This window comes from Babjeviella inositovora (assembly GCF_001661335.1).
Source record: "Babjeviella inositovora NRRL Y-12698 unplaced genomic scaffold BABINscaffold_11, whole genome shotgun sequence".
Taxonomy (NCBI): domain Eukaryota; kingdom Fungi; phylum Ascomycota; class Pichiomycetes; order Serinales; genus Babjeviella; species Babjeviella inositovora.
Genome location: NW_017566848.1, coordinates 460015 through 487836, shown reverse-complemented (window position 1 = coordinate 487836; position 27822 = coordinate 460015). Strand labels below are relative to the sequence as shown.

Sequence of the window (27822 nt, the reverse complement as noted above, 5' to 3'; positions counted from 1 at the left end):
TGTATTCAACGTGCACGACGCCCGACTCCAGTCTCGCCGCATGCCTTAGTTCTGCACGCAGATAACAACTCGACGTGATGCTACCGACTCTCTCTCAACTCCCATTACACCAAGGAATCGTTAGAGACAAATCTACAGACTTGTCTGCATATATCAGTTTCCTAAGAGAAAACTGCTGCCTTCCATACTGTTCTGAGTGTCTTCTTGGATATACCCGTGCCCAGGAGCCCCTCAGCGAACCCTTCCAGAAACTTCTGAATCTGATAAGGTCCCCACCTTTCATCAATATACTATTGATCTTTAACGATAGACTTATTATATTTTAATCACCTTTAGACCTTCCATTCAATGCTCATCCCTCAGTCGATCACACAGCAGTTGGCATGGACCTCCGTGGTTGCGTACCTCGGAATGTTCCAGTTCGGGTTCCATCTCGGCGAGTTGAATGCACCACAGGGGGTTATATCATGCAAAGTGTACATTCCCGGGCCTTTGCCATCATATGAGAATACTTTCTGGGGTGCTCACGGCTTCAAGACATGCATTCCGATGGACGACCAGGAGATCGCGCTAGTCACGACAATGTTCACGGTCGGGGGGCTAGTGGGGTCTCTTTACTCGGGAAAACTTTCAGACATGATTGGCCGAAAGCGCACGGCCAAGATTAATGCGGGTCTCTTTGTGGTTGGGGCCTTTCTCATGACCGTTGCTAACTCGAAAGAGGTATTTTTGGTGGCGCGCTTCGTCAACGGCTTGGCGGCGGGCTCCTCCATCGTGGTGACCCCGATATTCATCAACGAGGTAACTCCGTATAACCACCGCGGGCTCTTGGGTGCTCTTACTCAGCTTGCAGTCTCGGTGGGACTAGTGGCGGTTATGACGTTGGGTTTTATCTGGACAAACGTCCAGCAATGGCGCAACGTCTTTGCAGCTGCCGTGGTCATTGCGGCCGTCACGTTTTTGGCTATTTTCTCCACTGTCGAGTCCCCAAAGTGGTTAATTGCGTCCAAAGACGACGTTCCAAAGGCCACCAACATTCTCAACTCCTTACGGTCCCATCGTGGAAGCGTGCACGAGGAGATTCTGAACTGGCGGAGGATGTCCCGAAGCCAGTCTACCGTGTCACTCCCATCATTCAGAGAACAGTCCAGAGGGAATGAAGAAGCGATTGAGGACGAAACCTCACGTCTTTTAACCTCTGATTCCAATGATGTCACTTCGTGGCAATTCATCACGGCTAAGCGATACCGATCGGAGTTCATTGCGATTGCGATCATCATGACCGGCCAGCAGCTCACTGGGATCAACGCCCTCACATATTACGGTGTTTCTATCTTGCGTGAAGTAGTTCCAGACAACGTGTTGACCCTCACGGTGGCGCTCTCACTCACTAGTACCGTTTCGTTTGGCCTTATTTCCCCGGTGGTGGACCGCGTGGGTCGTAAGACGCTTCTCCTCCTTTCGCTCTCCATTATGACCATCGCGGTTGGTGGCATGGCGGTTGCCTTGACCCAGGATGGAAACCATGCGGTTTTGTGCGTCGTCTCTTGCTTTTTGCTTCTGATCGGGTTCGCCTGTGGTTTGGGACCGATTCCGTTCTTGATGATCAGCGAGATGGCACAGCATGACTCCGTGGGGCCTGCCCAATCGGTGGGCTCGATTCTCAATTGGTGTTCCAACATCGTGCTCGCATACACGTTTCCCATCGTGCGGGAAGTTCTTAGCGGATATGTATTTGCGGTGCTTGCCGTGACGTGTGTCCTTTACGCGTTTTTGATTGCGTGGAAAGTACCAGAAACGAGGAACAAGATGACTTATGAGGAGGTGTGGGACCAGCTGGTTACAGCGGGAGATAGGTTGAGCTAACGTGTTTGGGCCCTCGAGCTGTACAAAGAGAGGAGAATTGACGACAGTTCGCAACATAAATTGCATTTATCCCTATAGGCTTTAGCAATGCTGGTGTATTGATAGAGCCGAAACTGAGACAGCTATCATAGTAAGTGTTTGCCACGGGAAGATAGTGATAAAAGGATTTAAACCCATAAACAAAAAAAAATATGGCTGGTTTGAAGACATTGAGAGGTCTGGTAATATACGTCTAATTTAAAGATTAAAAAAATCTACATGTACAATAAAACTGTCCATTTATCGCAATAGGCCGCCTCTGTATCTGTTTATATGTTGTTGACAGCAGATTATCTAATCACGTTAATACATTCACTATGGAATTCAAGATAACAGTCCAAGGGCTCAGTACTAGCTTTAAGCTCTTGTGTAACTAACAGTGTCCTGTGTAATACCAATTGTCCAGACTATCTAGTCATTCAGCTGTATGCATATTTGTCTTTGGTCAGCAAAACTCAGTTGCCACAGTATTCATCGCACATTCCTTTCTCTTCCTTCCTTTAGCGTCTTTCTGCTACTCCAGCTATGGAATCCCGTTTCCCCACATTTACAGGCTTACACACTGTCTCTGTTACGACTAGGACTATAAATCGCTTAAAACGAGATTTCCCGATCTTTCCATCCTACCTGCTCCAAGGATTGGTGGTTTCCCTAAAACTCACTCCGAGAAAGATCAGCTGGTCCTGTGTGCTGGAAAGATCTATGCCTGCGCTACCGAATATTATATCGCCCGCGTAGTTTGTGGATGCCATACCCAGTTTCTGGTAGGTAGGTATCTGTGATGAAACCCCATTATCTTAAACGATTGAGAGTTGACTGAAAAGGGAATATCAGAAACCGCTTACGGCTAAATGTTAAATAGATAGTTAGTACGTGAGATCTGATTAGGATGTTGACGATTTATCCCAATGAGAAAATTTTCAGCTGAGGGGAAGATCCCCCTAGTTCAACAGAGCCCAGAACATTAACACGAAAAAAAAAAAAAAAAAAAACCTAAACTCTAAATCATACACTAAGCGGCCCTAGGGCACATGGAAGCTACCAGTAAATGATACAGACTGATGCTGAGGCATTAATTATATCGTTCGATGTCTTCGGAAAGGTGTCTAATTTATATAAATGGCGGACTCCACGTGCTGTAATATGACACCCTGGATTTGGCCGCATATTGTGTAGAATAAGTCAAGCGCGTTTTTCCACGGCATATGCAATAGGGGCAAGTGCAGAGTTTTCATCACACCCAATGACTCCCAGAAAGAGGGACAACCTCGTGTTGTTTTACCATATATCCACACCATTTCTAAAATCGCTTATCGTTTCTTTAACCATTTCTACCGTAAAGAATCTCGGAATATAACAGATATCACAGACAAGTTGCCTCTGGGTTTACAGTAATGTACATGCGCCCTGTATGCGAATCATCCCCTGCAAGTGTAGCCCTATCTAGTATATATGCCGGAGAAGGCACAGCGAGGTTTCAGAGCTGCACAGTGCAGACGGGCAGCTTATGAAGCATGCCAATGGCTCAATCGGGAAGGTTTGTGCGGCGTATTGTTGACTTTACAGCATCTATCTGGAAGGTGGGTCCGTACACCTGGCTATATTTAGTAGCACTAAATTCTATCTCTCAGCAAACGGACGTCCGTTCTTAGCCCATGAACTCATATATCCGAGCTTGTCGGTATGTTAGCCGGTTGAGGGTATCCTAAAGTCGGCTAATCCCGAGTTCATAGCTCGTGGTATGACTGGCAAGTGGCAACGGGAGGCGACTTGTTCGCGTATCGCCGCATGCTAATCAGATAGAGTGAACGCCAATCGAGAGAAACTTAGCGCTCATACTCGAGCAAACGGTTGTGCTTGAACAAAGGGGCTCCCGACAAGAGCTCGTGTAACGGACGATCGTACTGATCCCTGGACCTGCTTGCATTTGGCAATATTCGGGAGTGCGAGCACCCTTGGCCCACTGCACCAGTGCTAATCGCGTGCAAACAGAATCTATTTTTGCCGAATTGTCTCGTACGAAAAACTCTAATCAGTACGACAACGCGTGTGGTGGCCGCAGGACGCGGGAGCTGCATGTTATGTACAGCCTGTAAGGAAGATAAAAAGTTTAACTGTACACCGCTGCCTGACAGGGGCAGCATTAGTCATATTACACGTCGGTCTAGCCAAAAGGCCCGCCGAGGATAAAGAGGGTCATAAGAGTTGTCCCACGGGTATAGAGTCCTTCCACCAGAGACAAGGATATTTTTATGCTTCTCGTCAACTTTTTAAGGTCTGAAAATCTGAGTGTGTATATTCTGATCAATCCCAGACAGGCGGGTGTGCGCGTTTTTCCTCTGCTGCGGACGTAAAAGCTGTGTAGTCTGTTAGGCCCGAGGGTGTGCGCCTATCTCTCTACCTGGACATTTATTAGCTGCAGATGCTGCATACAGAGACATCAGCACAGCCTTAATCGATTTTACGATTACGGTGCATGAATTCTCCGCTCCCCTGGAAAAACCAGAGAGCCGACGAAAAGGTATAAATACAGCCATGCTCTCTGTTTTCCTTGTCCGAGACAATTTTATTTTCCCTTTATATTCTTTATACACTCACTTACAATGCAATTCACTAAGTTCGTCGTCCTTGCCGCTGCCTCTGCCGCTACTGTTTCCGCTGCTAACGCCACCAACTCCACCTCTTCCTCCTCTAAGGCTGGTGCCAACGGTGCTGTTGCCGTCTCCGGTTCTTTGATCGGTGCCGCCGTTGCTGGTGGTCTTGCCTTGTTCTTGTAAGATATCTGGTCATGTTTTCTTGGATATTAATCCAGTGCATCCTTATCTTCTAATTTTCCAATTCAACAAAATATGAAGACAAACGGTCAATCCCTACTATATTGTCGAGCTCGGCATTTTTGCCCGGCCTCGGTCACGGGATTCGTCCCCCCCTTCACTTTTGGTGTTCTGTATAACAAGCCTAATCCTCTAATTAATTTTTTTCCTGCTGTTTTTTATATTTAAAATGCAATAGTCTAATCAACCTTCTTGTATGTTTTAGTGTATGTTCTATCTGAACGTTTCGAGACTCCCATTTCTTGGGGGCGGAGTGGTAAGCATCACCCCTTAAAGCAATAATGCACCCGTGGGTGCTGTTTCCTCTGCGCATCATGGCATATACAGTGCGTCCCTGCTCTATGACACACGTTGCCAGCGACATGTAAATAGCCTCTTTCCCAAAAAGGTAGAATGTCGCGGTTTCTGGGCTACGGATTTACCGTGCAGGTCAGTGGCCCGACCTTTAATATAACGGCAACACCTTTTAAGCCAATCAAGCAGCAACTTGCCATTTACATAAACTATCTCAAGTGGCTGGAGTCAAGCAGTTGTTGGGTATCTATTAATTAATCCAACCTTATTTTAACCTCGTGTCCATAAATAAAGCTTTGACGAAGGACTGCAGACCTAAATAGCTACATCTTGCAGGACAAGAAAATCAGAAACGCCTATAGCTTAGTTCGAGGATTGAGGACCGGCAGAAGAAAAAGCAGTCACAAATTCTCACATCACCCACGTGACCACTCATCTTTGTTCGTATTCGTGTGATTTTCTTCCATTCTGCACGTGACCAAAAGGTTTTCGTGGAAAAATTTTGCGGTGTGCGCCTGCCGAACCTTTCCTTCAGCTTGGAAAATTCAGAGAGCGAGCCTGCTTCCGGTGGAAGGAGCATACTGTGGGAATAGTATGGCGGTTTGGGTAGTGGTAGAGGATGTAGCCTTAGATATAACCATTTTAAAAAAACGCGGTCTCCAATACTACGTATTCCCTTTGAACTTTTAAGAGAACCAACGAATATAAAATGTCTGCCGCTGCTAAGGTTTTGTCCGCCAACCCATCTGAATTGGAATTACAAGTTGCCCAAGCCTTTGTTGACTTGGAAGCCCACTCTCCAGAATTGAAGGCTGAATTGAGAACTTTGCAATTCAAGACCATCCGTGAGATCGAAGTTAACGGTGGTAAGAAGGCCATCGCCGTCTTCGTCCCAGTTCCATCTTTGTCCGCTTACCACAAGATCCAAACCAGATTGACCCGTGAGTTGGAGAAGAAGTTCCCAGACAGACACGTCGTCTTCTTGGCCGAGAGAAGAATCTTGCCAAAGCCATCTAGAAGATCTAGACAGCAGCAGAAGAGACCAAGATCCCGTACCTTGACTGCCGTCCACGACAAGATCTTGGAAGACTTGGTTTTCCCAACCGAAATTGTTGGTAAGAGAGTCAGATACTTGGTTGGTGGTAACAAGATCCAGAAGATCTTGTTGGACTCCAAGGACTCCTCCGCTGTCGACTACAAGTTGGAATCTTTCCAGCAAGTCTACTCTAAGTTGACCGGTAAGCAGGTCATCTTTGAGATCTCCGGTGAAAACGTTTACTAAATATTCCCTATTTAAAATAAGAATCAATTTTACCTTCCTGAACAAAATTTTGAACTGACGGTTAACAGGTTTATCATGCTTTGTCACCCTCTTTCTTTCTGTTTTTACTTTTAAATAATAATATTTCATTTTGTAATCCACATATCCTTTGTTTCTGTAGGTTCACGCTACGGGCTAGAGATTTTTATTCTAAGTGATTCGTAAGGTGCTGACCCCGGGACTGTAATGGCAATAACTAATTTTTTTAATGATTGTTTTACATATTTTTATAAATTATAATTAAGGAACTTTAATCCAGGTTTCATAACCAAAAAAAAAAGACTCCCGAAGTGAGAGTACCTATGAATGAATGAAGAAATGCAGGTTATGACACACAGGGGTGCGCAGGTTTAGGCATGTGCGGTATGTCCATGGACAAAGTTATTGTAGGCGATTGAGCTATCAAGGATAGAGAAAGAATCATCTTCAAGCACAGGCTTCGCTGAGAAATCAATCTTCTTCAACTTATGATTATCGGTCAAGTCAACTTCGCTATGGTACAGTCCCTTTCTTCGTGACCGTTCCTGTTCATGCAACAATTGCTGGATTAAAGGATTGTCCATGTTGATCTTCAACTTTGGTGAGGAAGTGGCAGCTGGAGGGGCCGGAATTTCTAGTCTATGCCTTGGAATACTGCGAAGCGGTCTCGCCAGGAGTATCGACGTCCTAGGACTCGTTGACTTATACGGAGCCTTCCGCTTCGGGCTAACTATCGAATTTAGCTTTGGCAATGAAGTTTGTAGGTTGTATGAGGGGCTGAGATCAGTGCCGTGAGACTCGGCGAGTGATGCAGAGTCAGACACCAATTCCAGAGCGCCAGATAAATCCTCCACTTGCTTAACCCCCAATGTCATCGGTAAAACATATCTCACGGCAAAGAATAACCCTCCGACAATGAGACCCAACCGAAGGGCGTGAATGAGAAAGTCAAGCCAGACAATGCAACACTCCAAAATGGCTTCTTTCAGCCACATAATCCAGACGCCAAGCAGGAACCCAACTCCCAACGAATTGAGGTGAACCTTGAGGGCGTATTCAGGCTCGTTGATCATCACTTTGTGTAGGAACGTTGTACCAGAAAACGTAGCAAAGGAAGCAGAGATCTTGCTCACAGGGCTCATGGCAGTTGAAAGTGCTGGCTTATTCAGTGGCGGGGCGGGAGGCAAGTTAATGGTCTTACTATTGGAGGTGTCTGACATCTCTATGTCCACAGACATTGCCCTGGGCTTTCTGTTCGGATATTTCGAGGCGTCACCGTACTCCAACTCCACCGTCGCGGCACACTCCATCAACTCGTCGCCGTTGTCAATCGTGTGTCTTCTTCCAACCGGTTCCATATCCAAAGTCTTGGATGGTCCGTTCCGGCTCAAAGGAAGGGATTCGATCAGCTTCTTGGTAGAACGTGTGACTGGCGGGGTGACGAACAAGTCTGTAAGGGTTTTGGAGCGGTTCTTCATGGTTGACCTTGGCTTCGCTTGAGCTCTGGTATCGTCCAGCCTTTTGGAAACAAAAGAGGTCTTAGACATGATGTGGTGGGTTCCTTTGGCGGTCGATTTGAGTGACTTGAATGGCAAATAAGGGGGCGTGAAGTCGCAAACACGCTAAAATAGGAGGCCAGTTCCGGGAGCGTAGACAAACCTTGAGCCTCCTGAAACGAAGTTTATATTTTCGTGAGTTTGGTTCTGGAGACGCCTTTAGGCTCAGATTTCTACTGTCTCGTCGTTTAACACCACTGACTGACTGTCATGCTAGGTCTCCTTGTCCAGCCATTTTTCGTCCCCCAGGAAACTCTATCTCATGCTTTGAAAATTTCACTGCCGCATCTGGGTGCGAGTGGCGGTGAAGCGCGTCATGCACGAGGAGTAATGCGGTTTGTCTTGTCCAGCCCATCTCCATTCCCTCCTTCAATAAATTGGCATGTCTAGTCGTAGCCTCTATCCTGCTACGTGAGTCTGAGAAGTAAACCCCATTTAAACAAAGTCAACTGCCTAGTGATGGGGTTTGTGAAACCACTCTGGGTGCTGCAAAAGGAGTCTCCAGGCTGAGGCGTGTCTACGTCCATGTAACTAACAGAGTTTAGTGCCAGAGGTGGTTGAATGGGCAATCACTGAATAGTCTCCTATCTATCGGCGCTATTCAAGCCACACCGATCTCTGTTGTGTCTGACGGACGTCCCCTGGTCCCGTGACAATACATTTGGATTGTGCATATGAGATGCTGTGTGTTGACGTTTTTCCGTATGTGGAAAAACCAAAACCGCATGATTAAGCATCTCATGCAAGTACGTCACGGTATGAACCACAACGGTGGTAGCTGCATAGTCTGAAGTCTTGGTGTTTGATACGGAGGCGGGGTTCCTGAGGACCTTGCAGATGGTGCGTAACCATACTTTTAGCCGCTTTAACCCATCATGCACATTTGCCCCTGGAAGTGACGTTTGTACTGATAAGCTTTCTAGTTCTCACGCATGGTAAAGCTACTTGGGAAGCGGATGTTATAGAGCTACCAATCACTGACGCTTACATACCCGACATATCACGGGTCTCCACTATCTCCTAGATTGGGAAATTGTGATAACCTGGTAAAATGTCAATGATCGTTGTTTCCACACATCAATGCATTTCAGACGTAATACCTGGGTTTAACCTCGTAGAAACCAACCTATAATCTGAAGTGTCGTATCGTTTCGTAGGGGTATTTTTGGGTAGAATAAGTATAGTGTTTTCCCATCAAATTTAACTAGATGGGATGCTTTGTAATTATAAGCAAGTAAGGGAGGAAGGATACTAGGTATATTGCACAGTGCTCTGTGAGCTCGGAGAAATGTTTCAGCGTACCATTTCATATAAAAATTTTCCATATTGTATCGTTTACTTTTTTATTAGACATGAAAAATTCTATCAGGCTAGTTTGGTCTTTCGCTGGCAAAGGTGGCCGCAACGATCAATGGGAAGACGACGGTGACATCAGCGTAGACCTTGACCATTCTGGCATCACTCTTGATCTTACCCCAGGAAACAGCTTCGTCTGGTCTGGCGCCGGCATCGGAACCATCAAACTCCTGGCCGGTATTGATAAAGACAGCCCAGTCGGCACCGTTTCTCATCAAGTTGGCATTACAGATGTGGTGCTTGATCAAGCCACCGCCCAACAAGAGTATCCCGGATCTGTTAGCAGCCATGGCCTGCGAGTTAATGCGTCTGATATCGCCAACAATGTCCAAGGTGAGCTGCTGGGGAGAGGACTTGAAGGTGTGGAAGAACAACATGTCACCGATGGATCCGTCGGTGAGGGCTGGACAGTAGATCGGGATCTGGTTCTTATAGGCCCAGTATAAAACAGAGGTTTCGTCGTTAATCTCCTTCCCCAATCTGGCAATCAACTTGGAAGGCGTCAAAACGACATTGTTCTCTGGGTTCAAGACATCCGCAGCAGAGCCCTTCACGAGCTCGGCCTTGGCGTTCTGCTCCTCCAAAAGCGTGTCCAAAATTGGAACAATCCACTCCTCAAACTTGCAGTAGTTGTCGTTTGGAACCAACAAGTTACCGATTCTGTTCATCCCGTCGTCTCTCAACTTCTTCCCAGGCAATGCAAAGGCACCCATGTAGGTTGGCGCCAAACACTTGATGATATCCTCCTCAATCCCACCGGCGGACGCTACAATGGCATCTACCTGCTTGTGCTGAACCATGTATCTCAAGGTATCTCTTAACCCGGAACTTATAAGGTTGGAAGTGTACCCCATGAAGATGGTGGCTCTCTGACGGCCCTCAGCATCGAAGTCCCCCTGGATGGTTTCATCCTTCGCCTTCAAAGCGTCAATATGCTCACCTCTCCAAGATCTCATTTCATCAATAATGTTACAGGCCTCGGAGACAGAGGACCCCTGGAACCCCATAGTGCTCATTGACTTGACCAAGTCCTTAGCGGCCATGTTGTAAGATGCATCCTGCGAGTAGTCGATACCTCTGACGATGCGAGCATCTTCAGGAACAGGTGCGGATGCCACAAATACTGCATCGGTGGCTAAATCTGGACGGTGTTGATCACTCATTGTGTGTGGAATGGTCAAAGGAATTACTATCAGTGTCCCTTATTACCAGTTCTGTACTTTCACAAATCCTTTTATGCACAGTTTTTCCAATTTTTTTCACCCCAACTAGGCAGGCGCATGCGGCAAAAAAAATGCATGTATAGTCACGTGCTCTGAAAAATTATGCCAAAGTTTGGCATCACTTATATCCATGCTAGATAAGATAAGCCTTGTAGTGCCAACGCGGATCAACCCCAATGTCCCAAAATATCGAGGATATCGACGACCCATCGGTCAGGGAGCAGATCTTTGTCCACGACATTTACAACCACATTGCACCGCATTTCTCACAGACTAGATACAAGCCGTGGCCGATTGTGGAGGACTTCCTTCTAACCCGCTCCAAGGGGAGTGTGGGCATTGACGTTGGATGTGGCAACGGAAAATACTTGGTTGTGAATAAAGACATTTTTATTGTGGGCTCTGACAGGTCGTCTGGGTTAATTGACCAGGCCAGCCAAATCAACAGACGCGGTCATAACGATATTTTGGTCAGCGACGGGATGCGTTTACCCCACCACGAAAACCTGTTTGACTTCGGTATCAGCATTGCGGTGATTCACCATTTCTCCACCGATGAAAGAAGAGTTGCTGCCATCAAGCACATTCTCCTGAAACTCAGGTCTGGCGGGGAGGTGTTGATCTACTGCTGGGCGTTGGAGCAGGAAAAGTCCCGTAGAGGGTACAAGGAAGGCGACCCCCAAGATGTGTTAGTCCCATGGATCTTGCAGGCCAACAAGAAGGCTGAGAAAAAGGTCAGGCCGCAAAGACAGAAAAAACAGCGTCCGATGGCGGGGAGCCTGGAATCAGGGCCTGTAGAAGAACCATTGAGAGAACCGGCGCTGGAAGAGAAGGAAGGGGTTCCAGAAACCAAAATGAGATACTATCACTTGTACAAGAAAGGTGAGTTAATTGAGAACGGTGAAAAGGCTGGAGGACTTGTCGTGCGAGACGGGTACGAGAGAGACAACTGGTGGATTGTCCTTAGAAAGCCATAGAATGTATGGTATTGTTTAAAGATTGAGACAATGAAAGGTGTTTGTTGTGGGATTGGGCGTGACTCGAGTTATTGGACTACTAGAAGCGGCAGTTTTGTGGTCTAAGCCATGGCCAGTCTCTGGTTGATTATATGCTTTTCTCAGCTTTTATAAGTGTTTTTAGACATGACTTTTGAACTGGGGGATCCAAAGACCTCCTATTTACCTAGTTTAGCTAAATTTTGTCCCCGTTATTTGTTATACATATTTGTAGAAGCCCAGATAAGCGGAAACGTCTCGGTCTCGAGCTAACTCCATACTCACGTAGGACATAAAATTATATAAGTCAAACCATGCCTCTCCCAGTAGATCATATAGTTGCCGGCAATAATCAAAGATATCGTAAGCACGTAAAAAACGACTAATAATATATTCATGATAGAGCAAAATACGTAGTCAACGTTGATCGCCAGTATAACGGGATACTATTACATATGTTCCGCATCGCCATGCGGCTCCATCCGGTACTAATGCTAACATACCATCACCTCTGCACTTTTGTTAATCATGGAATTCATGATTAACAAACTACAAAGTTCAAAAAATATTCCTATAAACCTCGTAATAAATATACCAACGATCAAATATTCCCAAATACCCACAGCCTGAACCAGCCTTTAACTCCTACATAAGCACCCCCCTGTGCGGCTCATTTAGCCAGCCTCTTAACCTCATTGGTACATAAGCGCAAAAGCAGCCACAATTGCTTCCTGTTCTTTACCACTTCTTTCCGCCATGACTCTTTCCACAAAACGACGTATGTCAGACTTGGAATCCCTCATTCTGGAGAAGCCGTCTCCGCGGGCCAAAAAAAGACGGAGCGTGTTACACGCTCTCTTTCGGTCCAAGCTGTTTAGCCGCAACGTAATTGTCGCAGGGTTGCTCATCACGGTTCTCTGGGGGTCAGCGTTCCTTATTTTTGCCATTTCTTACCTCCAGTCGAGCCTTGGGGCCTCCACGTTGGTCGTCTTAACGCCCTGGGCGCCGGGTGAGCATACCGTGAGCCACAGTCAGAGCCACAAGCTCCGGCCGTTGCTGTTGGCGAGCCAAGATGGCTTGCCGCTTACGCTAGAGGCGATGAGAAGCCGGAAGTTTAGTCCGAACCATAAATCGATCCAGTGGATTGTCACGGACTCGAATTACGACTCGGGCTCCTACGTGATGGAATCAGAGTCTGAATACACCATCAAATCCGTCCGTGACAGCTCTCACGTGGTGTTGTATAAAGGCTCCACCATCACGTACAAAGAGGAGAAGTACACTATTGGTTCATTCGAAGCCAGCTCTGACTTGAAGTACGCGTTGATCACCACCGATAAGGTACCGAACTGGCGCCACTCCTCGTTTGCCTTTCACTGGCTCTTGAACATTGAGACCCAGCAGATCGAGCCACTATTCCCTAACAAGCCGAAAGCGGGAATTGCGGTAGCACAGTGGTCGCCAAAGTCGTCGCATGTAGCCTTTGTGTTGGATAACAACGTGTACATCCGCGATGTCCACTCCGAAGAGGTTGTTCAGTCCACCACGGACGGAGGTGAGGATATCTTCTACGGCAGACCCGATTGGGTATACGAAGAGGAGGTCTTTTCCGGTGCCTCAGCCATATGGTGGTCCCCATCGGGCGATTTTTTTACGTTCTTGCGCACGGACGACGCGTTGGTACCGGAATTTCCAATTCCCTATTTTGTTCAGCACGAAAAAGACCAGCCAGAGGCAGACTATCCCGAGGTCCGCAAAATCAAATACCCGAAACCGGGCTACCCCAACCCCATAGTTAGCCTCATGGTCTACACCGTTGCCCAAAAGCAGACCGCCGCGGTTCCTAGCCCCGACAAGCACAGCTTGATCACAGAAGTCACATGGGTGGGTGCTGGTTCCTTCCTTGTCAAGCTCACCAACCGCGAAAGCGACGTGTTGCAGATAAGTCTCGTAGACGCTGCCTCTGCCAGCTCGGCTATCGTCAGAAAGGAGGACGCTTCGGGCAAAGAGGGCGGTTGGTTTGAGATCACTCAGGAGACACTCTACGTGCCTAAAGACGCTGACAACGGCAGAGCAGAGGATGGGTATATCGACACCGTGGTCGTGGATGGGTACAACCACTTGGCGTACTTCTCTCCTCCGTCAAACCCCAAGGGGGTGACCTTGACTTCGGGCGCATGGGAGGTGGTCGAAGCTCCAGCAGCATTCGATCACAGCCGCAACACCGTGTACTTCCTTGCCACCAAGCGGTCAGCCATGGACAGGCATTTGTACTCGGTGGGTTTGGACGGCTCCAACTTTGCCAACTTGACAGACACCTCTACCGACGGCTGGTATCTGGCTTCGTTCTCCACTGGGGCACGCTACGCAGTGCTCAGTTATTCTGGGCCGAATGTTCCGTCCCAAGCGTTGGTCGACTTCCACGACCACTCCCAGACCGTTCTCGAGACCAACCCCGACGTGGCAAAAGCCTTGCAAGAGTACGCCATTCCAAGCACCACGTTCGAGACGATCAAGCTCGGCGAGGAGAAGGAATATGGCGAGATATGGGCCAATTCCATGGAGATCAAGCCGCCATCATTCGATCCGACAAAGAAGTACCCCGTTTTGTTCTACGTCTACGGCGGCCCTAACTCGCAGTTGGTGACTAAGAACTTTGCTGTAGGTTTCTCACACGTCATCAGCAGTGCGCTCGACGCGATTGTGGTCACCGTCGATGGCAGAGGAACCGGCTTTATGGGACGCAAGTTCCGTGCGATTGTGCGCGACAACTTGGGACATTACGAGGCACGCGACCAGATCAGTGCTGCAAAGCTCTGGGCCAAGAGGGCGTACGTCGATGAGACGCGTATCGGAATCTGGGGCTGGTCTTACGGTGGTTTCATGACGTTAAAGACGTTGGAGACCGACGCCGGAAACACCTTCCGCTACGGCATGTCTGTAGCTCCCGTCACCACCTGGCGCTTCTATGACTCCATCTATACCGAGCGGTACATGCACACGCCAGACCACAATGCACACGGCTACCAGAAATCGGCCGTTACCAACGTGACAGCCATCGCGCAGGCCTCGCGCTTCTTGTTGATGCACGGTACAGGAGACGATAACGTTCACTTCCAGCACTCGTTGAGACTCTTGGACTTGCTTGACTTGGACGGCGTTGAGAACTACGATGTTCATGTTTTCCCTGACTCTACCCACAGCATCAGCCATCACAATGCCAACACCATCGTGTATGATAAGTTGTTTACGTGGATACGTCAGGCGTTTGACGGGGACTTTGAAGAAAAGCCGAAGAAAGTTCCCGAAGCGCTAGCTATTTAGAAGAGTATTATGTTTTTTATTGCCAATACGTAGAAGCAGACAGGGACTCGGGGGGGTTGTTTGGTACCGTAGAGAGAAGGCATAGGTTTTTCGAAATGTTATTGGTAAAACCAAGAGTTGCCAAGATTCTGGTGCCTGTTGGGATTCCAGTCAGGGGCCGTGGTCGGTAAACCGATTCGCAAGATACTACTACGATCTTCCACAATAAAGATAATATTAAACTAACATCATATCCAAAACCCGGAAGCCCACTTACTTATATAGTCTCCTCCAGTTTCTCATTATTTTACTCGTGCTAGAGGATCATTTCAGGTATCCGCTATCACCCAACCCTAGTAACCTCACGTAATACCTCATAATGTTTCCGAGCCACCCTTCTATTCGTGAAAAAAAGCCACGATTAGGGCGTGTGGCGTAGTTGGTAGCGCGTTCGCTTAGCATGTGAAAGGTCTCGGGTTCGACTCCTGACTCGTCCATATCTTTTTGACTTCGAAAAAAAATAACAAGCCGGCCGTTGGCGCGTTAAACTTCTCAGCTTTCACTATTTAAGACTATAACTAAAATAAATATTTCGTAATATTAGAATCTTTATAAGTTTGGTAGAGGTTAACTATATCAAAGGGAGAACAGATATACAATATACAAGAATTCTCAGCCCAGACAAGTCGCTTAGAACTTCTGGCCGAAGACGAGGACCTGCAACTGATCGTACATGGAGATAACACCGGCACCGGCGACACCTCTCAAGATGTTAGCACCACAACCCTTGAACAAGGACTTGACACCTTCAGCGGCAACAACCTTCTTGAAACAGTCGAAAGCACCGGCGTACTTGACGGCTTGACCGGAGGTCATCATCATTCTTCTTCTAATGGTGTCCAATGGGTAAGAAGCAGTAGAGGCACCAGTGGTGACAGTCCAACCCAACAAGAAAGAGGCCAAGAAAGAACCTTCCAATGGACCAACCAAGACAACAGGCTTCAAGGAATCGTACAAACCGAAGTAAAGACCTCTGTAGACAATGATCCCGATAACAGATGGACCGAAACCTCTGTACAAACCGGCGATACCATCGGACTTCAAGGTCTGCTTGTAGACATCGAACAACCCGTTGAACTGACGAGCACCACCGTCCTTAGACTTGGCGTCGTTAGCCAATCTGGTTCTGGCGAAATCCAAAGAGTAGACGAAAGCCAAAGAAGTGGCACCAGCAAGACCACCGGAAGCCAAGTTACCGGCGAACCATGGCCAGTAACCCTCAGACTTCTTGAAACCGAACATAGCCTTGAACTTATCCTTGAAAGCGAAGTTCAAAGCCTGGGTTGGGAAGTAACGGATAACGTTGGCGGTGTTACCTCTCCAGAAAGAGCCAAACCCTTCCTCGGCAGAGGTTCTTCTGAAACACTCGACAATACCGTCGTACTTTCTAGACAAACGACCCTGCTTGATCATTTCATCCTGGTTTTGAATCAACAACTTGACTCTTTCAATTGGGGCAGCAGCGGTCTTAGAGACAGCGGCGGAAACACCACCCATGAAGAAATCGATAATGAACTTGGTAGTACCGTCGGTAGTAGACATCTTTAAAGTTTATGGATACAGAGAAAAAAAAGAGAAAAGAAGAAAGAAAAAAAAAGTGGGACAAGAGAGAAATATATAGGGGAAGGGGTGAGAAATTACCACGACACCGCTCTCCTCGCTACTGCCCTGGGTGAAAAATTGGTCTCTTTTTTTTCGACATCCGAACTGGACGCGCTCATTGGCCAGGCCGGCATTAGTGTTCCGAGGGTCCGCGCCCAGACGTGCATGCTGCGGGCTCAGAACCGTATATTTCCGGGCCACATGCTCACTTTGTGACGGTTACAGAGCTGTATCTTTCATGTATGTGGTTTGTGTGTTTAACGATTATTGAGGATAATTAGTTTAAGCTACTTGGGTAAGTTGTGGTGTGTTCCCATGGATATACCGTTCAAGTAGCCTGAGTGGTTATTTCCGAGCTTATCCGTAATTCCCCGTGTAGACTCTGCAGTTGATCGCTTTGCTCACCGTTCTGTAACCAGTGAAGCATGCACACGATACCGAGATCGATGCAACCAGGCATGAAAGGGAAGAGGGAAAAGCTCCGGGAGTTGTCGGGCAACACGCCCGATATCAACACGCCGTGCATATCACTACTATTGATGATTTCTCCAGTGGTATCCTTGTTTCTTTTTATACTGTGGTAGGTACCTCAAGCCCCCAAGCATGGATCTTGGAAGCAATAATTATATTGCCAATCAGTGGTCGCTAAGAAGGAGGGTATTTTCCACAGTTTGAGCCCCATAAAATGAAATGGTTATGAGATGCGCGATTAGTTTCTTTTTTTGCCGGAAATTGAGTTTGGTCCTCGATCGGACCTCGGAGCGCCTAAAACCTCAAAAAAAAAAACAGTAAGCGAGAATTAAGGTATGATCCAAATTGAGATGTTTCCAAGCTGTCAACTGACAAGATACCCAGAAGAGACTATACTTGCGTGAATGTGTCACCTCCGAGGTGTTGATATTCGAGTCTCCGTAACAGCTAGGATTGAATCAAGTATCGGAGTCTCGGCCATGTGGAGAGAGCACGATCGTGGATCGCTAAGTTCGCCGGAGATGTGTGGCTGTGCACACGCAGATGTGGCGCAAGTGATTAGTGTTGTTTTTCCCCGCATACATACACGCGTCAGTGTCAAGATATGCAGATGGATACAGATCCATCGATCTAAATACGTCAATTTATCACATGTATACCAAGACAGTTTACGTGCTGGATCTGAAGGTATTAATCCGTCGAAAAGTGTATATATAGGCCAAGCGGTATAATTGTGAGTAGAGTACTATTTAGATTGTATGTGTAGCACATACAAATTTCATGGAATATTCAATACTTGTGAATGAATAACTTTTATTAAACAGTAATCAGTGCTTTTATATATTCGCATCTCATATATTAAATCAATACAACTCATATCAATATAATGATTAGATAGAAGCAAAAGTCTATCCAATAAATATCCTTACTCCTTTTATGCTTTTGGAACGGAACTCTAAATGGTTTACGAGCAAAATATATGCCCAGATATATATTTCTTTTCGGTGGCTTACGTTATGTACACTATACGTTATGTTTCGCAGTAACACGACCGATTTTCATTTTTTCGGCACGGAATTCCGATAATAAATTTGTCAGACTAGGAAAAATGCTGAACCCCAGGCTTATGTACAGTCTGTTTGTACCAGAGAGAGCCCCATGAGCCACATCCTTCCAGCTCTTCCTTCACAGTGGCACGCGACTGGATCCAATCGGATGTTTGTGTTTGTGATTCAATTTTAGTACATATCTGACTCCAAATGCACCCAATTGGAACCCATTTAGCGTCAAACTGGATGCTGATTCTTCATTGAACCGATGCCCATATTCCAGGTTACACTCAAATTTCCTTGCCCGTTGGAACTCTGTTCGGGAACTACATTAGCATAACGCACCAGTTTTGAATATTGTATCGCTCGTTTTCACTTCCCCCAATGCTCTCCCTGCCGAGGTCTCCTGTTTCGGCGTATGACGAGTGCCGTTCTCCATCTCTCAGGAGCATTTATTCGAGTTTAGCTATATCTCCGACAACTATGTACGAAAGAAGACACTGTTTGCTCAAGAAAGCTCCTTCTATCTTCAACCTTAGTCGAAAAATTTCCAAGGTGAAGCGATCTGGCTGGACCCTTTTGTTTGCAATTGCGGCCATCGCCTTGTGCTTCCAGTCGCATTGGACTGAGCTATGGTTTGGAGCCAGGGCTCAGGACAGTATCTCGGCCAAGGACCTCGAAGATCTTGGAACGGTCTCCCCTGGGGTCAAGAGTTTTGTCTCGCGGTCATTTTTCCCCTCCAGTATGGTTGAATACCTTATCCCCCGCAGAGACTTGCAAGTCTACAGTTCCACTGCTTACTATCAGCATTTTAGCATGGACTACGACCCTCGCTTAGCTCCAAGCTTGTGGTTGAACGTCTTTGGCCATTCTTACAGTGGCAAAATCAATCCCCGCTTCAAGCTCCCCTTCAGTTGGTCGTCATGGGTCGATTTTGACTCGGGAATCGAAAGCGCTGTCAACCAGGTAGAGCACAAACTCACCTGTGGCGCCTTCAAACGGCTATACAAGATTGACCACGAGCTAACCCGGTGCGAAGACAAGCGTGGAAAGAAGATGGCCAAGTTTGTGGGATACCAAACCGAAAGTCTATCGGGGGAGGCCAGACGTTATATCGGGAGCTCCTACATGAAGTTTTCTGCCCCTCCCCCTGAGAGAGTCATGTTTTTGGGAGTTATTCTCGAGGGAGCACTCATAATACCGGTGGATAAGACAAGGAGCCCTTCCAACGGTGATTTGTTTGATCTCGCAGAGCTCAGTGGCTTGTACATACAGAATGAGATGGCCAGAAGCGGGCTGAGCGCTTTCGATGTGATCAAAGAGGGTGTTTCCCATAAACGACAGGTTGCTATGGTCTCCCGAAAGGTCTCCGGGGGGTTTGAGGATACCGCTGGTATTGGGGCTCCAGAGAATATCACCACAGATATCACGAGGATTGTCAGCCATGAGACGACCGAAGCTGCGGATTTGGTCCACTTGACAAAAAATGAATTCTTCTGGGATACCAACGCTAAGCTTACTGAATTGAAAGTGGAGGCAGGGGAATTAGATTTGGATATGCGCTTGCTCTGTGCCATGGAGAGGGAATTAGCCATAGCCCCTAACTTCACAAAGTACTTCCACGAAGCGCCGATAAGTGGGAAGCCAGGGGGAGGCCATCACTTTGACTGGAGGTTCTTCAAGAGCGCCCAGCTCTCGGACTACGAACGCCAGGCCGCGCTTCACCGTATGACCCGTGCGTGGTTGCGGTTTGTGGAGACGGCTGGCTTAAGGTCGTGGCTTGCGCACGGAACGCTTTTGGGGTGGTACTGGAACGGCCTCAACATGCCCTGGGACGGCGACGTTGATGTTCAGATTACGATGGAATCGTTGTACAAGTTGGCAAGGGAGTACAACCAGACATTGGTGGTGGACTACACCTCCACCAAGGGCGAAGACAGCACTATGGCTCTGAATGCTGCGGTTGGATCATATTTGATCGATGTAGGCCCTAGCTTCTTCTCTCGGCTTAGGACCAACGGGGAAAATACGATCGATGCCCGGTTTATCGACACCGCTACAGGGCTTTACGTTGACATCACGGCGCTAGCGTTTACGGACGCCTCACAGCCTGACGGTGCCATGACAAAAGCGAACCGACGCGAGTTGAATGCTTTACTCGACGAAAACTTCAGCGGCCGCGAAGCGACGCTCAGAAACGACCCCGCTTACCAGAACCGGTTGAGCTCTGTGCATTCCGAATTATTTTCGAGACAAGAGTTGTTCAACTGCCGGAACAACCATTTCTACGCGTTAAGCGAGTTAAGCCCGTTGGTGCCTACGCTATTCGAGGGCGTTCGATCGGTGATTCCTCGCCAGTTTGAACCAATGTTGAAGCGAGAGTACAAACGGGGCCTCACAAACTTGGAGTTTGATGAATACCAATTCAAGCCTGTGTATCGGCTCTGGATACCCAAAACCGTCTGCCCCAATGATAGAACCGGTGGAGAGGAATGCGGCAAACGAATTGCGTCGAGAAGGACCAACCGAGATACCAAGGTTGAGTTGATGATTACCGGTGCCTACGTCGAGAATCACTACCGTGAGAAAGAGATTATGCGGATGAAACAGTCTTTTGTGGGGTACCGCAAGGTGGATGAGTTTCCCTGTTTTAGGGTCGATCCGTGGGTCATCAAACGCACGAAAAAGGCGATAGAATTGTTAGATAAAGGCTAGATGTTTCCGCATTTAAGAGGTTTGCTAGCTTGTCAATATATCCATGAACAGATCACCGTAATTATTTTATGATAGGGCTGAAACTTTGGGTAGGCCCCAATTGATTTCCTCTCTTCACAGTGGATTGCAACACTGGCGGAAGTGTACTTCAGGCCATTTGACGACACGACTAAACTTGCACAGCCCTAAGCATGTACATCAACACTAAATAAAAAGTAATTCACCGAGCTGGAGACGAGGTTATCGGCATAGAGGAGGGTTCGTGTGGGGCAGACCTGCACGAAGCTATATGTAAGTCCAGATGCATGGAAGCCTAGCAATCGTTTAGCATTCTAGACGGTCTAATTGCCGTGTTTTGGGATGGCCTTTGATGGTTTCAGATTGAAATAGTTCCTTTAATTTCAGTCAAAGAGAAGTTCTAACCCTCGGATTTATTTCCATATCAGCGTACTCTAAGCACACAAACTAAGCCTTGGCCTAGAGCATCCGATATTCGCTTTGGCACTCCCACACTGGGCCATGAGCTTACTCCAATGAGGGATTATAGCCGTGTACCTCAACACTCCAATAGTGCGAATTAAACTTAGGTGTGCACTATAGCCAGGGGTGTGTAGCCTGCTATCTATTCCTATCATACACTGGACAATGGCAGGCTCAGGGTAATCAACGTTTTCCCCTTTAGGAAATGATCAGCTGAGGTTTTCCGATACATCGATCTAGAACGCTAGAGATTTTTAGACTGCAGTCGGTAGCTGAGCGATATAATACTACCCGGAATATGAGATAAGTCCGATATCCGCATCCACAGGATGCCTCCAGGTCCAACGGATAATACGAGGACCTATCTCGTTCTATATCAATAATTGGGTCATCTCGTCTCTCTATCTAAGACTACCAATAGAAATCTTTACGGCATATCAGTTCCGCGGTCGGATACAGCTTTGTCCGCGCTAGCGTTGGCCGCCCACACGAGCCAGCCGTTCCGTTCGAACTGGATAGTTGGCACCACTTCCAGAAAGGCCACGGTAAAACGTAGCGAGCAATTGAACAGAGTGAGAGATTAAAGGCCAGAACAGTGTTTGCCAATGGCGGCGAATGGGATTTAACCCCCATGCATGGGTGGTCCTTCGACAACCTAAACGGTATGCATACTCACATCATGCCACCATGCCACAGATAGCGGCAGACATTGGAGTAAATTGACGTAGCTTGCGAACGCAGAATCGGGCGACTTTGAGGCAAGCACACGCCACGGAACTGCCATAACAGTATAAATAAGGAGATATAATATCTTTTATACAAGCAAGGGTTTTGTTTTATAGCGGCAGAGGACCAGCCAAAGTGCCTTGATAAGGTTCTTATATGACGGACAGAGGCGGCAGGGGGGGCAATTGGGCCCTCTCAGTAACGCGCACTGCACCGCGTCCGTAGCAGTACGAGCATGATTTAAACGAAGGTGCCACGGGGAGGGGACGCTTTATGTAGACGCAGAGGCCTGCACCTTGAGATAGCCCAACATGTGCGTTGCGTTCGATTACGCGATAATCGGCCTATACGCAGGTTGAAGCCGTCAAGGTAGTGGAACCTACGTTGTGTAATAAATTGAGAATTGAGTTTGAAATTGCGCACTGCAATTACCAGCGATTACACTTCGGGTATCTCGACACTTTTATAACTCAACACATTGATCCTTCTTCTAAAAACAACCTCAACCAAATTCATTTTTTGCCGTCAGAGCAACCACTTATTTCTTCAGAGAAAGAATCAACTTTCTATCTCCGTTCTATCGGTATCTTTAATCTAGCCCAACAAATTCTCCCGAAGAGTTTCGAGCCGAATTGAAACAAACCAATTTTCCGTAAAAGCAAAATCCAATTGAAAGTTATACGTGCTTTACATCATATCCGTGTGACCAATTGAAATCCCGCACCAATTGACCCAGCTGCCACCAGTTGCACCGTCAAGTTTAATCTCAGTTCTATCCAGCTCACGCCTTTGAGTTCCCACTCTTTCCGGGTCCTAGCCTTTCTTCTCCCCCCACCTTACTCTTTATTGTCTTCCCTCACATGCTCAAGACCAGCCACCCGTTCGTCTTGGAACCGGACTCTGACCACGACTGGCTCAACTTCCAGTTCAACAACTTGCAATTCAACCCTATTGAGGGTCCTTTGGACCTCCTCTCCACCTCCCACTTGGCTGGCTTGACCGGCGCTGGAGATCAGCTTTTCAAGCATGATGACACGGACAACATGCTTGACAGCTTTGTACTTCCGCTCCATTCCGACTACTTTTCTTCTGCTGACGATGCCTCCACCTCGCCGTACTCGCAGACGGACGAGAGCGTCTCTACTTCCCGGCCCGAAACCTCCGAAAGCGATCTTAGCTTGCTTCCGCCGTTTTCCGCGGCCAGCTCCGTGTTTGACGACAAGAGCTTTCTGTTTGGCCCACCCCAGAGACACCACTCGCTTCCGCTTATTTACGAGGTGCCTGCCGTGGGCAGCCCAACCACCGTAATAGGCAGCCCAACCACTGTAATGGGTACGCCTGCAATGATGGGTACGCCTGCGACGATGGGTACCAACGCCTCTGGGCTTACCCCTTCGCTCATGACTACCCCCACCACCCCCATCCGCCTCCCCTACTACCCCTCGCTGATGTTCAAGACCAACATAAACGACGAGCCCAGAACGATCAACCCGCTTCAGTTGCTCGATCTTGCGAACGTGCGTACAGAGACACTCAGCTCGCCGGTGGCCGCTGAAACCACCCAGATCCTCTACAACAGCCCCAGCGATGATAAGAAGCGGAACCGTTCCGAAATCGTGGGAAGCACGTCCAAGTTGGACTTTCGGATGAACGACGAATGCGGCTCAGCCATCAGCCACTTCATCCAGAATAACCCCGCGTCGCCACCGGCATTAGTCCGGGTTAACGACGTGTCGCCGGGCGCCTTGCGGCGAAAGAGCGTGTCACGCGTCGCGGTGTCACGGCGTGGAAGCGTGGACGACAAGGGCCGTAAGAGACGCAAGTCGGTGAGCGTTGAAAGTCCCGTACTTGTGAAGTCGGCGTCGGCGCTTGACGTGAGTCGAGCAGTTTTTGTAAATTCGTTTGAGGCAGACATCGAGGCGAAGGCGGACGCTGCGGGCAGCGAGTCCATTCCCCAAGGAAACGACATCGTGGCGGCTGCCTTGGTGGCTAAATCGGCCCAGGACCCAGCCGAGATCCCCGATGAAGATAAACCGTTCCCGTGTCCCGATTGCACCAAGGTGTTTAAGCGGATGGAGCACTTGAAGCGGCACATCCGGTCGGTCCACTCGATGGTGCGGCCGTTCCCGTGCACATTCTGCGAGAAGAAGTTCTCGCGGTCAGATAATCTTGCCCAGCATCTTAAGACCCACAAGAAGGAGCAGGAGAAACGCGAAGAGATAGCGAATGAGTGATGGATGAATGATTGGTATGTTCATGGAACGGGTTTGGTTGGTGAGTACTTTTGAATGTTCAGAAGCCAGATCATTGATCCATTATATTTATCGTTTTGGACTATCCAGTTGTTTCCGTGCCATCGGACAATTTCCTCCATCACTAATTTGTTGAAAATTGATTCATTACATGCTAGCTATTGAACCATTTTTCCATTTAGTTTTTGTTATGCCGAACTACCGATAAATTTGTTTTAGTCGTCCCCGCTAAACCATTGACCCCACCCTTTCACCAGATAACCACTTCTATTTCAAACGCCCTGTTATTGATTCAATTCGTTTATTCACCCAAATGCTAAACGATCTTTTCATCACAACCACCCCATCTTTAGTGACTCGATCAGTTTCTGTTTCACTAACGGCTCACCCACAGAAAACCACGGCCCACGCTATTTTTGGCACTTCGTCTTTTCATGGTATTTACCCTTTTATGCTTCTCATGCTTTGGTCAGGCCACATTCGTTTTACTCTTGACCTCTTGCGAACGCTATTTAGGCTTCAGCGACTCCTCTTCTAAAAGTTATGCTCTCTTTCTTTCTCTTGGTTTCCGTTTTATGATATTTTATCTACTGATTTCATTTCTATCCTCCATGTATAGGTGCTTTTTACCGTACCAATCTTGCCCAAAAGGATTATTCTAACAGATTCTATACCCGTCTTCAAAATACACGAAGCGGGATCATAGTTTGTAATGAGGACGGATATTAAGGGTAGAGGGATTATTCATGGCTATAACAAGGGTCATCTGACTTGGCTTTCGGTTTTAACTCTCAGAAATAGAATGGCCAATATAGCGGGTTGAGAATCGTGAACATCCACACCCTTGATATCCACCTATTTGGGTATCCTTATTAGCTTTTCACTTGCATTGATACCCACCTGGCCCTACATAGCAAAGTGAGAACAGGTATAATAGTCTTGTCGATCAAGAATTCATTAAACGGTACCATCTGATTAGCATTTATTTCAGGTAGGAGTAACTTACTTGGTAATTACCTACAGATAATTACTCACTTTTATTTAGTACTATAGAAAATAAACGGTTTGGCCGATACAAACCTACAAAATAGACTGTTCTATTATTTATTAGAAAGTATCTTCATCCAGACGCAGTATCGTTTCTCGTTATAGGAATACCCACTCCCCTCCTAGCTCAATCATCTCTCGGAGTGAATTTATCCTCCATCAAGATCCATACACCCAGTATAGCATCGTCTTTTGTAATGTGAATTGATCTATTTATACACGCACATATATACATTTTATAACCCCTGCAAAGCATAATCCAAATTACTCGCCATGAAATATGGCTACTTATCACTGAGAGTTTTAATCCGTCCTAGAGTTTATTCCCATCATTAAACCTCAATATGCTGCGAATATTTTTGCATTCTACATCCAGAACGACAGACTTTCACGTAATCTTCTCAGGAGTATCATGCCCATGAACTCAACACAGATATTTCACTTCACCGTTCCCGTCTAGATATACACGTAACCTCACCCGGTGAAGATTTGTCTTTAATACTTCAAACTTCACAGACAAATCTCAACCGAGAACTCCCAAATAGCTGGCAGTGGGGAATACTTCACGCATTTTCTCTTACATTGCTCAATACATCATATTTATTACCACCTTACATCCAGGAAAACAAAGATTTCCATGTGAACTTCTTTTCCGCCTTGTCAAAACCCTCGCTGTCGATCAAGGTCTCGGCATCCACACCATCCAAGTCCTTTCTTCTGCCTTCGTCCAAGTCAACCTCCGCGAGATTGACCCATTTGGTCTTATTGATCAACTTGATAAGGAAGAAAATGATCACAAATACTGGCAACAAGATGTACGCGTCCACAAAGTTACCAGCGTCGAATGGCTTGAAGTAAGACCAGCCTTGGATCAAACCCAAAAACACGTTCCCAAAGAGCCCCACGTATGACAACCACGGGAACCACGCAGCCTTATACGGTAAAATGTCCGTGGAAACGCCCTGTAACTTTAACGCTCTTCTGAAGCGGAGGTGAGCAAAGTTAATGGAGCCCCAGACAATAAACACAGACACACCAGAGAGATTAACAATGTAGCTGTAGGCATTGGCGGCACCGGTGGAAACGTTCATGAGCGACAAAAGCCCAAACAAGTTCATCAAAACGACTGCACAGACCGGGACCCCGCGCTTGTTGACGTAGGTGAGGAATTTCGGAGCCAGGCCCTCATTCGCAAGGTTGATGATGGAGCGCGAGCCGATGTAGATCGAAGAGTTAACCGCAGAGATGCACGTCACCAAGATGAACGCGTTGACCAAGTGGGGGGAGGACCCCCAACCGGCACGGGTCAAGGCAATGGTGATTGGCGACTTGAGGGTTCTGGAAGAGCCCATCAAGTTATCGTCGTTCCATGGAACGGTAACACCGTAGAAGACTGCAACACCCATATAGATCACGAGGATTCTCCAGAAGGTTTGTCTGATGGCAGACGGCACAGCCACAGACGGGTTACGGCTTTCGGAAGCAGCAATGGCAACACTTTCGGTTCCGGAGTAGAAGGTGGAGCAGAAGACAAAGACAGACACCACACCCTTAAACCCATCCGCAAAGGCGCCAGGGTTGTTCCAGTACTCGAAACCAAACGCCTTCTGGTGGGGTAATCCTCCAGAAATGTAGATTATGGAGAAGATGTAGAAGGTGATTAAGCCCACAATCTTGAACAACGCCAACCAGAACTCTAATTCACCGAAGGCTTCCACCCCAAGGAACTGAAACGCCATGAATAACGCCCAGAACATCAAAATATACCCGTAGAGGGGCACCTGAGGGCCCCAATACTGCATAATGGACGAAACAGAGTTATATTCATTGGATAATACGGCGATCCACACAATTACGTAGTTCCAGCCGACGGCAGCCCCGAACGCGGGGTCCACGAACTTGTTACAGAGTGTGGAAAAGGCCCCACCAGAGGGGTACATCGTGCTCAACTCACCCAACGATTGCATCACCGAAAAGGCAAGAATCCCGACGACCCCAAACCCGATGATGAGCGACGCGGGGCCACCGCTATGTAACGCCCCACCGGCCCCAATCAAGATGCCGGGGCCAATGATCCCAGCAAGCGCAATGAGCGAGACGTGGCGGTTCTTCAAGCCACGCTTCAAGCCGTTGTCTGGGTCGAAAGCTGATTGCTGGACGATACTGGCCGCGTGTGTGCTGTCCAGCGCTTCGTCTAACGAGCCAGCCTTCTTTTCAAGATTTCGTTCAAAGAGCATAGTGTATGGTTCAGGTGGTACGCAAGATGTGGTAAGCGGATGACAGTAGTGGGTTTGATTTCGGACTGTTCTAAACTGTCAGATTCTGGAACCTGCAAGAATATATATTGAACCTTGAATTAAATTTCTTGTGAAGTATTTTCTCTAGTTGAGTCAGAGGGACTACATATGCACATGCGAGCAGGCAACTGTGGCAATTCCGAATGCAGCTACTAAGAGTAAAGACTGCATGGAAAATGGCAGCAGCCCAGCCAAAAAAAGATCCTGCGCACGCACCTCAAAAGAGAGCTGGGAATGGAATGCGCAATGGCATCATCGACCACCGCGATTGCGAAAAAAAGAACCGGAAGACGATCTGTGCGGCGTAGTCGATAATGCTAGAGACGAGGCTGAACAAATTGGGGCATAGTTGATATA

General features: G+C 47.5%; 11 protein-coding genes and 1 non-coding gene across 12 annotated transcripts; 8 read left to right on the top strand and 4 right to left on the bottom strand.

Annotated features, from left to right (window-relative positions):
- The first annotated feature begins 70 nt into the window (after positions 1-70).
- On the top strand, positions 71-4911 carry HGT20 (Hgt20p). The gene is made up of 2 exons (XM_019127211.1): positions 71-1824; positions 4524-4911. The coding sequence occupies exons 1-2, from the start codon at positions 349-351 to the stop codon at positions 4680-4682; spliced, it is 1635 nt and encodes a 544-aa protein (XP_018983673.1). The 5' UTR covers positions 71-348; the 3' UTR covers positions 4683-4911.
- A 475-nt stretch (positions 4912-5386) lies between these two features.
- RPS7A (40S ribosomal protein eS7) lies at positions 5387-6385 on the top strand. Its single transcript, XM_019129651.1, has one exon. The coding sequence runs from the start codon at positions 5743-5745 to the stop codon at positions 6313-6315; it is 573 nt and encodes a 190-aa protein (XP_018983672.1). The 5' UTR covers positions 5387-5742; the 3' UTR covers positions 6316-6385.
- A 319-nt stretch (positions 6386-6704) lies between these two features.
- On the bottom strand, positions 6705-7880 carry BABINDRAFT_9546 (uncharacterized protein; the record flags this gene model as incomplete). Its single annotated transcript, XM_019132983.1, has 1 exon — positions 6705-7880. One exon carries the CDS (start codon positions 7878-7880, stop codon positions 6705-6707), a length of 1176 nt encoding a protein of 391 aa, XP_018983671.1.
- A 1379-nt stretch (positions 7881-9259) lies between these two features.
- On the bottom strand, positions 9260-10408 carry BABINDRAFT_40090 (deoxyhypusine synthase; the record flags this gene model as incomplete). Its single annotated transcript, XM_019131954.1, has 1 exon — positions 9260-10408. The coding sequence occupies one exon, from the start codon at positions 10406-10408 to the stop codon at positions 9260-9262; it is 1149 nt and encodes a 382-aa protein (XP_018983670.1).
- A 221-nt stretch (positions 10409-10629) lies between these two features.
- On the top strand, positions 10630-11677 carry TRM9 (tRNA (carboxymethyluridine(34)-5-O)-methyltransferase; the record flags this gene model as incomplete). The annotated part of the gene is made up of 1 exon (XM_019129650.1): positions 10630-11677. A coding segment is annotated over exon 1 (710 nt), but the record flags the coding sequence as incomplete, so codon positions are not given.
- A 361-nt stretch (positions 11678-12038) lies between these two features.
- On the top strand, positions 12039-14984 carry BABINDRAFT_162974 (S9 family peptidase). Its single transcript, XM_019129649.1, has one exon. The coding sequence runs from the start codon at positions 12220-12222 to the stop codon at positions 14785-14787; it is 2568 nt and encodes an 855-aa protein (XP_018983668.1). The 5' UTR covers positions 12039-12219; the 3' UTR covers positions 14788-14984.
- Positions 14985-15190: 206 nt separating this feature from the next.
- On the top strand, positions 15191-15263 carry BABINDRAFT_t292. Its single transcript has one exon. It is a non-coding gene; the product is annotated as a tRNA-Ala (tRNA).
- A 118-nt stretch (positions 15264-15381) lies between these two features.
- On the bottom strand, positions 15382-16386 carry BABINDRAFT_162973 (uncharacterized protein). Its single transcript, XM_019129648.1, has one exon. The coding sequence runs from the start codon at positions 16066-16068 to the stop codon at positions 15457-15459; it is 612 nt and encodes a 203-aa protein (XP_018983667.1). The 5' UTR covers positions 16069-16386; the 3' UTR covers positions 15382-15456.
- Positions 16387-17164: 778 nt separating this feature from the next.
- On the top strand, positions 17165-17730 carry BABINDRAFT_90189 (uncharacterized protein). Its single transcript, XM_019132900.1, has one exon. The coding sequence runs from the start codon at positions 17304-17306 to the stop codon at positions 17628-17630; it is 327 nt and encodes a 108-aa protein (XP_018983666.1). The 5' UTR covers positions 17165-17303; the 3' UTR covers positions 17631-17730.
- A 362-nt stretch (positions 17731-18092) lies between these two features.
- Positions 18093-20891, top strand: BABINDRAFT_162972 (uncharacterized protein). Its single transcript, XM_019129647.1, has one exon. The coding sequence runs from the start codon at positions 18333-18335 to the stop codon at positions 20661-20663; it is 2331 nt and encodes a 776-aa protein (XP_018983665.1). The 5' UTR covers positions 18093-18332; the 3' UTR covers positions 20664-20891.
- Positions 20892-23908: 3017 nt separating this feature from the next.
- Positions 23909-24067, top strand: BABINDRAFT_19989 (uncharacterized protein; the record flags this gene model as incomplete). Its single annotated transcript, XM_019131231.1, has 1 exon — positions 23909-24067. A coding segment is annotated over one exon (159 nt), but the record flags the coding sequence as incomplete, so codon positions are not given.
- Positions 24068-25773: 1706 nt separating this feature from the next.
- On the bottom strand, positions 25774-27405 carry AGP3 (Agp3p; the record flags this gene model as incomplete). Its single annotated transcript, XM_019132461.1, has 1 exon — positions 25774-27405. One exon carries the CDS (start codon positions 27403-27405, stop codon positions 25780-25782), a length of 1626 nt encoding a protein of 541 aa, XP_018983663.1. The 3' UTR covers positions 25774-25779.
- Between the last annotated feature and the right edge of the window lie 417 nt (positions 27406-27822).

Coding starts and splice junctions, on each gene's coding strand:
- BABINDRAFT_162973 (XM_019129648.1), bottom strand. CDS start 16,068: ATGTTCGGTTTCAAGAAGTCTGAGGGTTACTGGCCATGGTTCGCCGGT.
- BABINDRAFT_90189 (XM_019132900.1), top strand. CDS start 17,304: ATGTGTCACCTCCGAGGTGTTGATATTCGAGTCTCCGTAACAGCTAGG.
- BABINDRAFT_162972 (XM_019129647.1), top strand. CDS start 18,333: ATGCTCTCCCTGCCGAGGTCTCCTGTTTCGGCGTATGACGAGTGCCGT.
- RPS7A (XM_019129651.1), top strand. CDS start 5,743: ATGTCTGCCGCTGCTAAGGTTTTGTCCGCCAACCCATCTGAATTGGAA.
- BABINDRAFT_162974 (XM_019129649.1), top strand. CDS start 12,220: ATGACTCTTTCCACAAAACGACGTATGTCAGACTTGGAATCCCTCATT.
- HGT20 (XM_019127211.1), top strand. CDS start 349: ATGCTCATCCCTCAGTCGATCACACAGCAGTTGGCATGGACCTCCGTG. Junction 1,825..4,523: donor ACAAGATGACTTATGAGGAG/GTGTGGGACCAG, acceptor CAATTCACTAAG/TTCGTCGTCCTTGCCGCTGC.